General features: G+C 40.4%; 1 protein-coding gene across 1 annotated transcript in view; it reads right to left on the bottom strand.

Moving 5' to 3' along the window:
* Nucleotides 1–12,085, bottom strand: part of IGF2R (insulin like growth factor 2 receptor) — an 88,595-nt gene that overhangs the window by 63,016 nt on the left and 13,494 nt on the right. The window contains exons 2-3 of the mRNA XM_067555188.1: nucleotides 10,645–10,778; nucleotides 2,126–2,250 (exon numbers count right to left, since the gene is read on the bottom strand). Coding sequence (XP_067411289.1) covers nucleotides 2,126–2,250; nucleotides 10,645–10,778 — 259 coding nt within the window. The remainder of the gene's footprint in view (nucleotides 1–2,125; nucleotides 2,251–10,644; nucleotides 10,779–12,085) is intronic.

Genomic DNA, 12,085 nt, shown 5'->3' with positions numbered 1-12,085 from the left:
AGCTTCAGCTGAAATCAGTAGGGACAGCAGGTGCTCAGCAATTGTGAAAAGCAGGTCTCTGGTCTTCATGATTTATTTTTAATGGTAATGGTAATGCATCGCAAGACCATGTATTTTTAATGTACGTCTCCCTACCTTAGCATCCACAGGTTGGTATTAGTCTGCCATTTATCCCACAAGCCTATTACCAATTAAGGCCAGAGGAATTAATCTCATCTCCAACCATATACCAACAGGGAATCTCTCCCGTAAAGGAAAAACTAGTTTTGATAGGCCTGGCTCGGATTCAAGCTTTTCATGCCCAAATCACACAAATCAGTTTAGTAGTGAAATAACCATAGCTTATTGTTAAGTCAGTCTAGTACTTTAAGGAGTGCCTGACATGGACAGGACTGGACAGCCATGGAAACCAAATCAATTTATTGATGGCAGAGCAAGCTTCCCATTACCACCTCTTTCCCATTCTTCCCCTGGAAAAGGATCTCTATGCCCTGTCTACATTAGCCTCCCTGCCACCACACTCCAATACATACACACATCCTTGCCAAGAAGCTGTTTTTAAAAAAGTTGTGCCAGCCAATATCAACAGGAGATAGTTTTGTTAAAGACGGCAAAGATTTGGCGGTGACCTGATCACGTGAACTAGTCTCTAACTAGCTCTAGTAAAGTTACTCCCTGTCCACACTGACCTGTTACAGTTGGCCGATAACAGTTTTTAGAAGATTTCCTTGACACTGAGGATATGTCTACACTGACGCCGTCAGATCGACTTATCTGGATCAACTGAGTGGTCAGTGAAGACCTGCTCAGTTGATCGAGAAGTCGACATACTAAAACCACCTCCACAAGTGGCGTAGCGCTGCGTTGACGGGAACACGGTTCCCGTCAGCGCAGCGAAGACGGCGCGCAGAAATGAAGTTCATTAGTCGACGGGAGTTACACAAGTTCTTTGCGTACTCTGTGTAACTCCCGTCGACTGCCGCCGAATCGCCGAGGTAAGTGAATACCAAGCCTGGGAAACTGCAGTGTAGAAAGAGCAAAATGAAATCTCAGTCTCTATCAGCACCCTCTCTCTTCAATTTGCCACACGCAGAGTGTGAAGCTTTTAAAAAGCTTTGCTGTACTGGCACTTCAGGGTAACTTAGAACTTTACATGCTTTCCAAAAAGGTGAGAAACAACATTGTTGCCAACAGCATCACTTCCTAAAGTATCTGGGTCCTAGGTTTAAGTATTTACACAACTCCAAGCTCTGATCACTTCAGCTAGTAAGAGTCTTGGAGGTGAGAGTCTAGAAACATACACCAAATATGAGAAACTAAAACCTTCTAAACTGGAATTTTGCATTCATACTAACGTTTTAACATTTACATGAATCTGTCTCAAACAGGGATTAGTCAGAGGTTTTCTGACCAATGCAATATTTAACCTGATTTCTAGCAGTTATCAGAAGACACGGTATTAAGATACAAGGACTTTACAAACTTAAACACTGTTTTGAAAGCCATATATTAGCTGGTAAGAACAGAAGCTGCTCACATTATTTGATACTGTTCTATTACCTCTATTTTAAGTCCACAGCTTACTCAAGCTGACACTTGAACAAACAAGAGCTTTCAGGTGCACTGTACACAGCTCATTTAGGAATTAACCCTTTTATTACATAATTTTTAAGATACCATACTGCAATCTATTTGAAAGTATTGAAGAAGCAGGAAAAAAAAATCTTTGAGTAGACCTAACAAAAACACTTACAAACATGAGTCAAGATAGCGGTTCATTTAATTCAAGTCATGCATGGCTTGAAAGTCCCATGATCAATACACTTTCAGGGGGAGAATGGATTGTAATGGGAGCCTCAAAGAATTGCTGTAATCACATCTGTAGTGTTGCAAACTGAGGTATAATTTTAGATTTCCCCAAAAAGCAAGTTAGAAAAAAAAAATCACAGCTTATACTGACCAACTGCAAGTTAGAGAGACAAGGTGGGAGAGGTAGTATCTTTTATTGGACCAACTTCTGTTGGTGAGAGTGACAAGCTTTCAAGCTTACACAGAGCTCTTGTTCAGGTCACTGGAAGATACTTATACAGAGGACATAAGAGACTGAAAAAAGTGACAGACTAACCAGAGTTTTCCCACAAAGGAAGTTAATGTTGCTTTGTACTACATGTTCAGTGCCATGCTGCGAACAGGGCTTTGTAGTGTTGAACTCAAGCAGTGATTTAGAACTTCTTTTCAAAGTTGAGTCACCTAAATGAAGAGATAAGAGCTGCGATAAAGACAGTACTTTAAAATTAAAAAAAAAAAAAAAAAAAAAAAAACCACACACCCATGACACATCATGAATATCCTATATTGTTAAGTTTAAGTACTACACAAGACAACATACAGATCCATTTAAAGGCCATTTTAAAAAACAAAGAATAATAAATTAAGGATAAAATTTGAGAGGGCTTGGGTGATTTATGAATTTAAATCTCATTTTCAAGAGTGACTTGGGCACTTTTGGAAGTTTTCTCCTCACTTTTCAGACTAGAATTCATCCTTTTGTTTTTTTGAGTAGTGCTTATTAATGCAATAATGCTGCAGTGTATTCAGTCAGTTTAAGGGCAGTATGCATTTTGATTTGGAGTGTTCTTTTGTTATACAACATGTTGGCAAAGCACTGTACTTACAGCTCGTGAGTGCTAAATCATCCTATTTGTTACCAGGCTTCCCTTCTCCCCATCGCAATACCTTTGTTTACCTTTTACTGAAGGGTCTTTGGGGAAGAGACTGTCATTTATTATGTTTGTGCACTCATCTAGCACAATGGAGCCCTGACTTACCTGAGACCTCTAGGCTCGGCATCAGTATAATTTAACACTCCACTATCAGCCAGGGCCCAGATCCTCAAAGATTTTCGGGAGTTAGGCACTTTGAATTCCTTTGAGGGTCTGGCCTCAAGTGTCTACAATGAATGTGCATGGGGACATGCCATAAGAAGGCCAGAGGCATGGAGTGGGTATCATCCAGTCCATCTGTCCATGCAGATTCCCCACATACATTTTCTAGCGCTTTAAAATTAGTGTCTTGAGCAAAGTGCTACATGTGACTGAGCTTCCATCATGCCCACTTGGGAGACTATTCCAGAGTCGTCTTCTCTCACTATCAGGAACTTCTTCCTGATATTAAGCCTAAATTCACCCTCTTATTTTTACCTTAGTAGCTCAAGTTATGCTACTGCACCACAGTAAATAATTCCTCTCCTTCTCTGATGTTTTCACCACTCAAATATTTTAAGATTTACAGCTACTTTTAAGATATCTTGGCTCATTCCCCATATCAATCTCTGCCTCTTCCCACCCCCCCCCCCCACCCCCATGACCACGTTTGCGGTCTTTACCACCCTCCAGTAGGTCAGCATGGCAATGTTGTGCTTAGAACTGAACGTGATGCTCCACATTTAGAGGCACCACAGCCACTCAGAAAAGGGATCTCTCCCTCAAAATGAAGCCTTTGTGGTTGCAAAAAGGGCCAAGACATACATGTCACACAGCAGCTGAAGCTAAGGCTAAGATTTAGTCACAGGTTTTTTTTAGTAAAAGTCACGGACAGGTCACAGGCAATAGATAAAAATTCACGGCCTCTGCCTTGTCCATGACTTTTACTAAAAAAGCCTACCAGACTAAATCTTAGCTGCCAGCAGGGGCACTGCTGCTCTGTAGGATCCCAGGGGCCCATAACTGGCTCCTGCTCCAGCAGTGAGGGCTGACTACCCCTGGCCGCCCACTGCTTCAAGGCCCCCGGGGACCACTCTTACAGCCTGCAGAGCTGTCCTCGGGATTGCTGCTTGGTCAGTCCTGGGGACCAGCCGCACTGGCCGCTGCTGAAGAAGCCAGTGCGGCTATCCCCAGAGCCGCTCAAGCAGTGGCTGGGATGGCCGGCCCCAGAGCCAACCGCTCGGGCGGCCCAGAGGTCAGCCTCTTCAGCTGTGGGAGTCAGGGAAAGTCACAGAATCCGTGATCTCCACAACAGACTTGCGCCCTTAGTCATAGCTAATTGGTTGTCCACCTCTAGGTCTCTTTCAGCTTTACAGCCTCCAAAATTTCTCCCATCCACTACGTGCAGGCATTTTGGATTACCTCCCACCCCCAAGTCTATTGCCATGAATCTTCCTCCCTCAAGATGGATTTCATTTAGTTGTTTTCTGTCCGTGTTACTAATCTAAGTGCTTTTGTATTATTTCTCCAACCAAAGTACCCTGCAACTCAGCCCAGTAGGGGGGAAAAAATGTATTCATTATGTTGTTTGCTCCCCTTTTCCAGATCATTAAGGATATTAAGACTTGATGCAACACAGATCCACACCATATTCCACTAGACATCTCATCTACACAGTTGTTTATCACTACTCCTCAGCCATTTTGGTTCCAGTTTTCAGTCCACATGAATATTCCGGTGCAGCCCTATTTTAATATTTCTGTTAAGTTTAAGAACAGAACAAAATGTTACACTAAAATCCAAATCCACTACACTGACTGCATCTCCCCTGCTATCCTCCACAGACACGAATTTTGTACACTTGGTAAAGAAAGCCTGTCCTTGCACAATAAATTTTATAATGCTGGAGCAAGCGCTCCTAAATACCAGCATGATACTTACTCCTCCTACTTCCTCCTCCCTTTCTATTTCCCTCTGCTTCTAGGCCCTGTCTGGAACTAGAAAAAAAAGAGGTCATGTATGCCAGTTCATAGGCGTGCACAGCACATTTCATTAGGGTGTGCTCCCAGGGAATTTTTTTTTTTTTTTTTTTTTTTTTTTTTAAAGGCGAACATTTATTGAATACTCAGTCATAAAGGACATTTTTATTCATCAAACAAACTAAAATTTAACTAAACTTAATTTTTTTTAAATTAACAATGAAACTTTACTTAAAAAATACAAAGCCACTTTTCTTTTTTTGAGACATTAGGGTGTGGCTGGGCACACCCGGCACACCCTATATGCACACCTGTGCCAGTCAATGATTTTGCATCTAGTATAAATGTAGCCTGACACCTTTAAAAGCAGACTACTTGATTGTGGTTCAATTTAGCTAGGCTTCTTCTAACATATTTCCCTTACTCCAGATCTACCTGTGGGCAAGTAACAGAGCTAAGTGATGTCACCCAAACAGGAATGCATTTTGGGAACAAGAGGAATACAAATATTCAGATTAGACTTGGACAAGATGGGGGGGGAAGGGAGAGAGAAAAAAAGAGGGTTAACACTGATAAAGTGAAAAAATGACACTGCAAGAACACCAGGCATCAGAATTTGAGACACTGCCAGCTCCCAATATTCTCTCCCCAAGATATCCCAATACCAGCAGGAAGGCATTGCCAGCAGGCTTGCTGAAACTATGCCCTTTCGTCCAGAGCTGCAGATAAGCTGCGATGGGTGGAATTTGTGATGCAGATACCAGTAAACTATCATGGTGAGCTGTACAGCCAGCCCACTTGACAACTCTGAGAAGAAAGGAAACCTATGTTGGTTACAAACCTTAAGGGTGGAAATTAATGCCTATGAATCAGAATGGAAACTTACCAGCTAACACATTACATTCACTCTATTTCAGGGCCTCTCTTTTCCTTACTTCTTATAAAAGAAGATCTAAACGTTTGTGCTAAAATGTGTCCCTGTAGTTAAATTAGTACATTAATATCCTAACAGCTATTCAGAGCACCCACATACTGTGGCGAGGAGCAATGTATAAGAGCATTCAATTAACATTATCTGTAACCTGCTGGAGGCAAGGTTACCAGGCAGTTAACATTGGCATGAGAGGAAAGCAAACAAAAATAAAATGACAAGGTAGGTGGAGGATGCAATGTATGAGAGTCACTCCAGTTTAGAAGTAGCTATACTTTTACATTTCTATTTCTATTACTACTCCTATAGTTTCCTCAGCGGACATATTGCATATAGTCTTAGTTCTCAAAAAGAATGCCAGCTTTGGATGAGTCAATATGTACTACACACTGAGGCTGGCACGGCAACACCTTTTTATCAAGAACCTACAGGTTTTGTTTAAGACATGCAATCTCTACACAATTCTGCAGTGTTACAGATGTGCTGAAGAGCATTTGAAAACTTGGTTGTTAAGTTCTGTTGAGAATTCTTAGTTTTCTTCATAATAAAACCACGTTTTTTGTCCAGTGCTTAAAAAAGCCCACACACATGTGCAAGAAGCAGCTTTCCTGGCTGAGTGCCAGCAACAGCAGAGCTCCATTTCTAAGTCCCCCCGCCCCCACCCACCTCCACTATTCTGATGTTGTGCTATCACAATGGTGATAAAAAAGTGCAAGGAACTAGAGGTCAGAATGGCACCTTTTCATTCTCACCTCCAATAAATTACGAGATGGGCAGAGCAGCACAGAATTACACCCAAACATTCTAACCCTCACTGAAAAGAGAACTTTCTTAAAGCAGATGCCAATGCACTGGGCTCTTCATATATCTGCAGACACACAACTCAGTACCACCATTGCTTCCCAGAACTTCGCCCATGCTGCAAACACTACTCAGAATCCTACCATGTTTTGTTGGTATGTTCTTTACATAGGCACGTGTGTGTGTTCTCACATACATAACTTGAACAGGGTCTAAGTTATTTGGGTAAATTGTACCCCTCTACTGTATAGCTCTGTGTGTACTTAGAGTAGTAATGACTACATATAGATTCAAAAAAAAAAAAAAAAAAAAAAAAAAAAATGCCCAATATCCCATTGCACATTTTTCCTTTTCTACTCTGTGGAAGAAACCCCAAACAGTTTAATATTAATCTGTCTGAAGCCCACCAAATAAATAAAAATTCTGAACTTCCTTCTCTTTTTAAGGCCGAAACTGTGCCTTCAATCTTCCTGGTGCACCTGGCTAGCACCAAATAGCCCTGGAGTGCAAACCACACACAGCATGTTTGGACACTAAGGTCAGGCAGGCTAGATTAGATAAAGTTTCAGCCTTAGCTGAATTCTTCCTTTTTGTTCACTGAAAGCCTACAGACTTTTAATGCTACTCCAGCTAATTTCTGTGTTACTGGGGACTGCATGTTACACGTTGCTCACAAAACTTAAAAACATTACTCTAGGTTTTCTGAAATACAAGAATCATATATTCAACCTATACTTTGCAAGTGTCTGATCGCCGTCACATTAAGACCATGCCATAGATTTAAAAAAAGTAACGGATTTACTAAAATTAAAATCCGCAGACAGAAACAAATAGCCGAGGTTTAACTGAAAAGGAACAATTTGCTTTTAAAGCTTTCTTTCTGTGTAGCAATTCTAACTGACCACTGTAGAAGTGACATGAGGAACATTATACTTATACAAGCTCTGCAAAATGAAAAGCTTTGTAAATTAGCATTTTGGCTCTGATTCATCAAGGTACTTAAACCACAAGCTTAACTTTAAGCATGAGAGTATTCCCACTGAAATGAGGCTACTCACAATTGTGAAGTTAAGGTATATGCCTAAGCACCTTGATGAATCAAGGTTTAAGTAAGAGTGTGTTTAACCCACATAGGATTCCAATCAGATACCCAGTGAAACAAAATCTGTATAGGCACCATCTCTTTTTAACAAATCATATCAGACGCAAATTAAGCTTGTTAGCTTAACATGTTCTTTAACATACTGTTAAAGAGCCACAAGTAGTCAGGAAATTAAAACATTCAAGTTCCTTTATTTAAACCACATTACACATCCTCTGTCTTTTACTGCATGCCTTCGACAATTATCTTAAGCAACAATTAAAAACAAACAATAGAAGAGTATTAGATATGTGCAATTTGGTTAAGTTCGCATTGACAATGATACTTTAGCTTCTGTATTCCTTGGCTTTTTAACTAGGCAACCTTGATTTTGTATTAATGCAGTTAAAAACTCCTTACTTGAACTACGACATTTGTACCTTTAGTTATAAAGTGATGTTTCATGATATCAGTTCAGAAGCACAAACAAGATTTTAAAGGGAATTTTTAATTGACTCCACTTGTGTAATTCCTTTACCACACTAACATCAAGTCAACTGAAAAGACATCTGAAGTTTTGTGTCAAGTGGGATATTAATGTCATTTCTCAGGACCCAGATGGTGTCCTTCCTAAACCTTTCACAAGTTTTATGCTTGTCATATTTTTAGTAGTTATGTCTCTAGAACCTGAGATTCACTGGCAATTTACAGTAAGATGTATAAGCAGCCATTCCTGAGAACTGGGCATTTCAGATGTTTGCATAAAGTGCAATCATATATACACAAAATAATGAACTAAGGCCTAGAAATTCCAAACTGTTTTGGAGTGCCCAGTTTGAGATATCTTAAAAGGTGCTTGGTTTTTTTTGGAAAGTGCCGAGCACACACCCAGGCCAAAATCCTTTATGGTAGGAGAAGCTGGTCATTTATAAAAAACACCCACCAACCAACCATTTTTGAAAGTGCAAGTTTAGAGATTTTCCCCTACCCCATCAAGATTAAATCTTAAAATTTAATTGATATCTCTGGTCCAGTATTCTGAGCCCAGAAATTGTTCTGCTGAAGATTTATCTCCTCACATAGAATCTGTCCTTGCACTGAAACAGGTTGGTAGGCTACATATAGCCTAACTTAAACTCAAGTTTCACAGTAACTAAAAAGTAGTCTGAAAAGATACTTTATGCTCAGTTATTTTTTTTTAAACAGCTGAATATTCCTGATCTTATTTTAAAGATCTTGGGAAGTGTGTCACAAGTAGTTACACACAACTCTGTTCATCAGTTAAAGAACTAGAGCCTTGGAGAAAAGAGAGTAGTCACTGAACTCTTCAAACTAGTGTAGTTAGAAGCACACAGTTTGCTTCTGGTTTACACATGCAGTTAGCAGATCTAAGCATACCTCCCAAACACGGCCCAAATATGGGACTTTTATTTATTTTAGCTTTACAAAACACCACCCATCCAGCTCTGTGGACGCCCTTAACAATTTTATAAAGGGACAAACACACTGAACTGAACAGATTTGTCAGTTTCCCCAGATCAAATCAAATGCAATGACCAATATACTGAGGCTATGTCTACACTGCAGCACTAATTCGAATTAGCTTAATTCGAATCACAGAAAGCAATTTATAGAAAGCGCTGCAGACAGTTCACACTACAGTGTTTGTGCTGGTTTCTTGCGTCCACACTGGCCAGCCTTAATTCTTATAGAAAGCAGTGCAATGTAGGAAGCTATCCCACAGTGCAACTAACCATAGAGGCTGTTGTGACGAGTGTCATCATCCCAGGATGCAGCACTGCTTCCCCCACCCTCTTCCCCCAAACAAACAGGAAAAGGATTTTCATGCTGTTTTTTTTACTCCCCCGATCGCCGTTGCTGCAGGCACATGGAGCCAGCTGAACTATGCTGTCATTTTGACTGTGACAAATACATCACAGCTTATCCTGGATTGCTTTAGAACTGTGTGCTGTTTGCCTCTTATGCTCCCCCCACCATCTGGGGGAATTTTCAAACCCTTAAAAGGGACAAACTGCAAAGGGCTTGTTGTGTGTGTGTGGGGGGGGGGGGGGGGGGGTGATCGCAGCTTGGATTTTAAACCCATTCACTGCAGGAAATGAAGATTTAAATCTTCCCAGGGCTGCTCTGGGGGAGGATACTGAAATGGGGCATCATGGGATACAGTCTGGAGGCCAATTAATTCAAATTAAGTCCCATTGTGTCTACACTCACACTAATGCAAATTAACTGATGCGCTTCAGGCACTAATCCACTTGCAGAGGTGGTTTTATTAATTCGATTTTAAAGGCTCCTTAATTTGAATTAACAATGCGCAAGTGTAGACGCGGGAGTAATTAATTTGAATTAAGCCACCAGTGTAGACCAGGCCTGAGAAATAAGTGATCACATGGTCTTTAGAGTCACCATCACTACTAAGTGTGTAACAATGAACAAGATATGAGGGGGACACAAACATTCACGCAGAAAGCTTAAATACTGTGGGATTACTTCTTCAGCATAAATAATTTTCAGCAACAGAAGTGGTGAGGAGACACCATGTTTGCAGGGTACATAGATAACTATGGCTCTAAATAACGAGGGACATATCTCCAGTGAGGTATTTCTTGCTGATAGATCAAATCCAAGCATTAGTTTTCTACATAAAAAACATACTTCAACCAGCACAACATATAACAAGCATGTACGGAGTGTAAGTAGTTATACTAACATAACTAATGTGTAATACATACTGTTACTATTCCTGGTTAGAGGAGAATTTTAAAAAACTACGATTGGATTTTTTTTTTTTATTTATTTATTTTAAAAGATATTCTTTAGTTTAAAAGGAATTTTAGAAACATTCTAGTGTCTGTATTATACAGGAGATCAGACTAGATGACAGCAATCCCTTCTGACCCTGGAAGCTACAAATAGCTGCTATAAACTGTTGTAAGGCTGGATAACAGTTAACCAGAATAGGAAAAAGGATTTAATGTGCAGTTGTAGAAGTCTTAACATTTTATTTTGTAACGTTAGAGACATTGTTATGGCGAACATACACTAGAAAACCTGGGTAGAAAGCACAGCAAACATGCCAGAAGTTCTCTATTTTTAAAATGTTAATACTCTAAGAAATAAAAATTAACTTACCTACTGACATATAGACCTTTTGATTCATGTCATATGCACAGACTGCACTTGATCCGTCACAATCTTCAATGCCACCACAGGGATTTATTTTATAAAGCACATGTTTATCTATATCAATTGCTTCCCATGTATAACTGAAAGAAACAAAAAACAAGAGACAGCCTGTCAGTTAATACATACATTTATACCCATTTACTCAAACCCATCCATGAAATATCAGATTTAACCAAGGTTAAGCAGAAAATAATGCAACAATCACCATAACATGGGAAGCCCAATTCTAAACTTTGTATCTGAGGTAGCATAAGCATTCCTTTATGTTATTTATGTGTATGGGCCTAGAAAAAACATGGGAAGAGATTTAGCCACTTTACCACTGATTGAAAATAGCTGCTGAGTTAGAAGTGTCTTCATGATACCAGATACCCCACATCTCCAGAGCTCTTGGGAACATTCCTTTAAAAAACTGGCCACTCAATACTACGGAGATGTGGACAGAGGTAATTCAGATGCAAGTCGGAAAAATGACGGGGGCTTGAGAGCGAGATGCTTATGAAGGAAAGACTGGGTGCCAATAGTTATGGCTAGACCAAAAGTACAGCTGAAGGAGGCACACAATTTCACTCTCACTTTTAAAGTATGTAAATACAGTGACTGAAGAGCACCTATGAAAAAAGTGAAGTAAAATTAAGGGGAAAAGGTAAACAGAATGAGAAAATGTTTCCCCAACAGTGAGATTTGTTAGTTTGTGGCATCACCACCCAAGAAAGATGGAGGAATCCTCTTCACCTGAGACTTTTACATTTCAACTGGACAATGCACTAGAATACACATTCAAAGGAATGGCCAGCACTCAAAGAGTGCTCTGAGACCACAGTGATCATGCATTAGAAATATCTGTGTCCAATCACTGGTGCCCACACAGATACACTGAGTGACCTATTAGCTCTTTCCCACACCCTCCCCATTTCCAGTGTCTACAGTTCCACAATCCCAGTATGGTTTGAAACATTTGTCAGACAGCTGCTAGCCAGAGACCAAGACAGAAGATTCCCGACCAATGAAATTCAGGGTTGATGCCACGAGACGTCCAGCAATCAGGCCCAACTACATGGATTGCACCCTGGTAAAATCCCAGGACTCTGGTACAAAACATGAGGCCCTCAAGCAATCTCTAGCTTGTGGGAGTTTTGATCATTTGAAGCCATCATTCCCAAACCCATAAACTGCTAGAAAGAGAAGCTGCTCTCTGGGTCCACACTGAAGTCTGACTGCTGGGGCTAGGGGGAGAGGGAAGAAGAGGAGCGGTATAGCTACTCTGTCCCACTCTCAGTCTAATTTTTGAATCCTCTCTGTCTATGAAAATCTCCAGTGCCTATTTGCATTATTGTTTCAAACAATAGGTCAAAGCATACTACAGAAACTTTCAGGGTACACCAGC

Source organism: Emydura macquarii, unplaced genomic scaffold (assembly GCF_026122565.2).
Source record: "Emydura macquarii macquarii isolate MOO-44397 ecotype Brisbane River unplaced genomic scaffold, CSIRO-AGI_Emac_v2 contig_1559, whole genome shotgun sequence".
In the NCBI taxonomy this organism is placed as follows: domain Eukaryota; kingdom Metazoa; phylum Chordata; order Testudines; family Chelidae; genus Emydura; species Emydura macquarii.
This window is presented reverse-complemented; position numbering and strand designations above follow the sequence as displayed.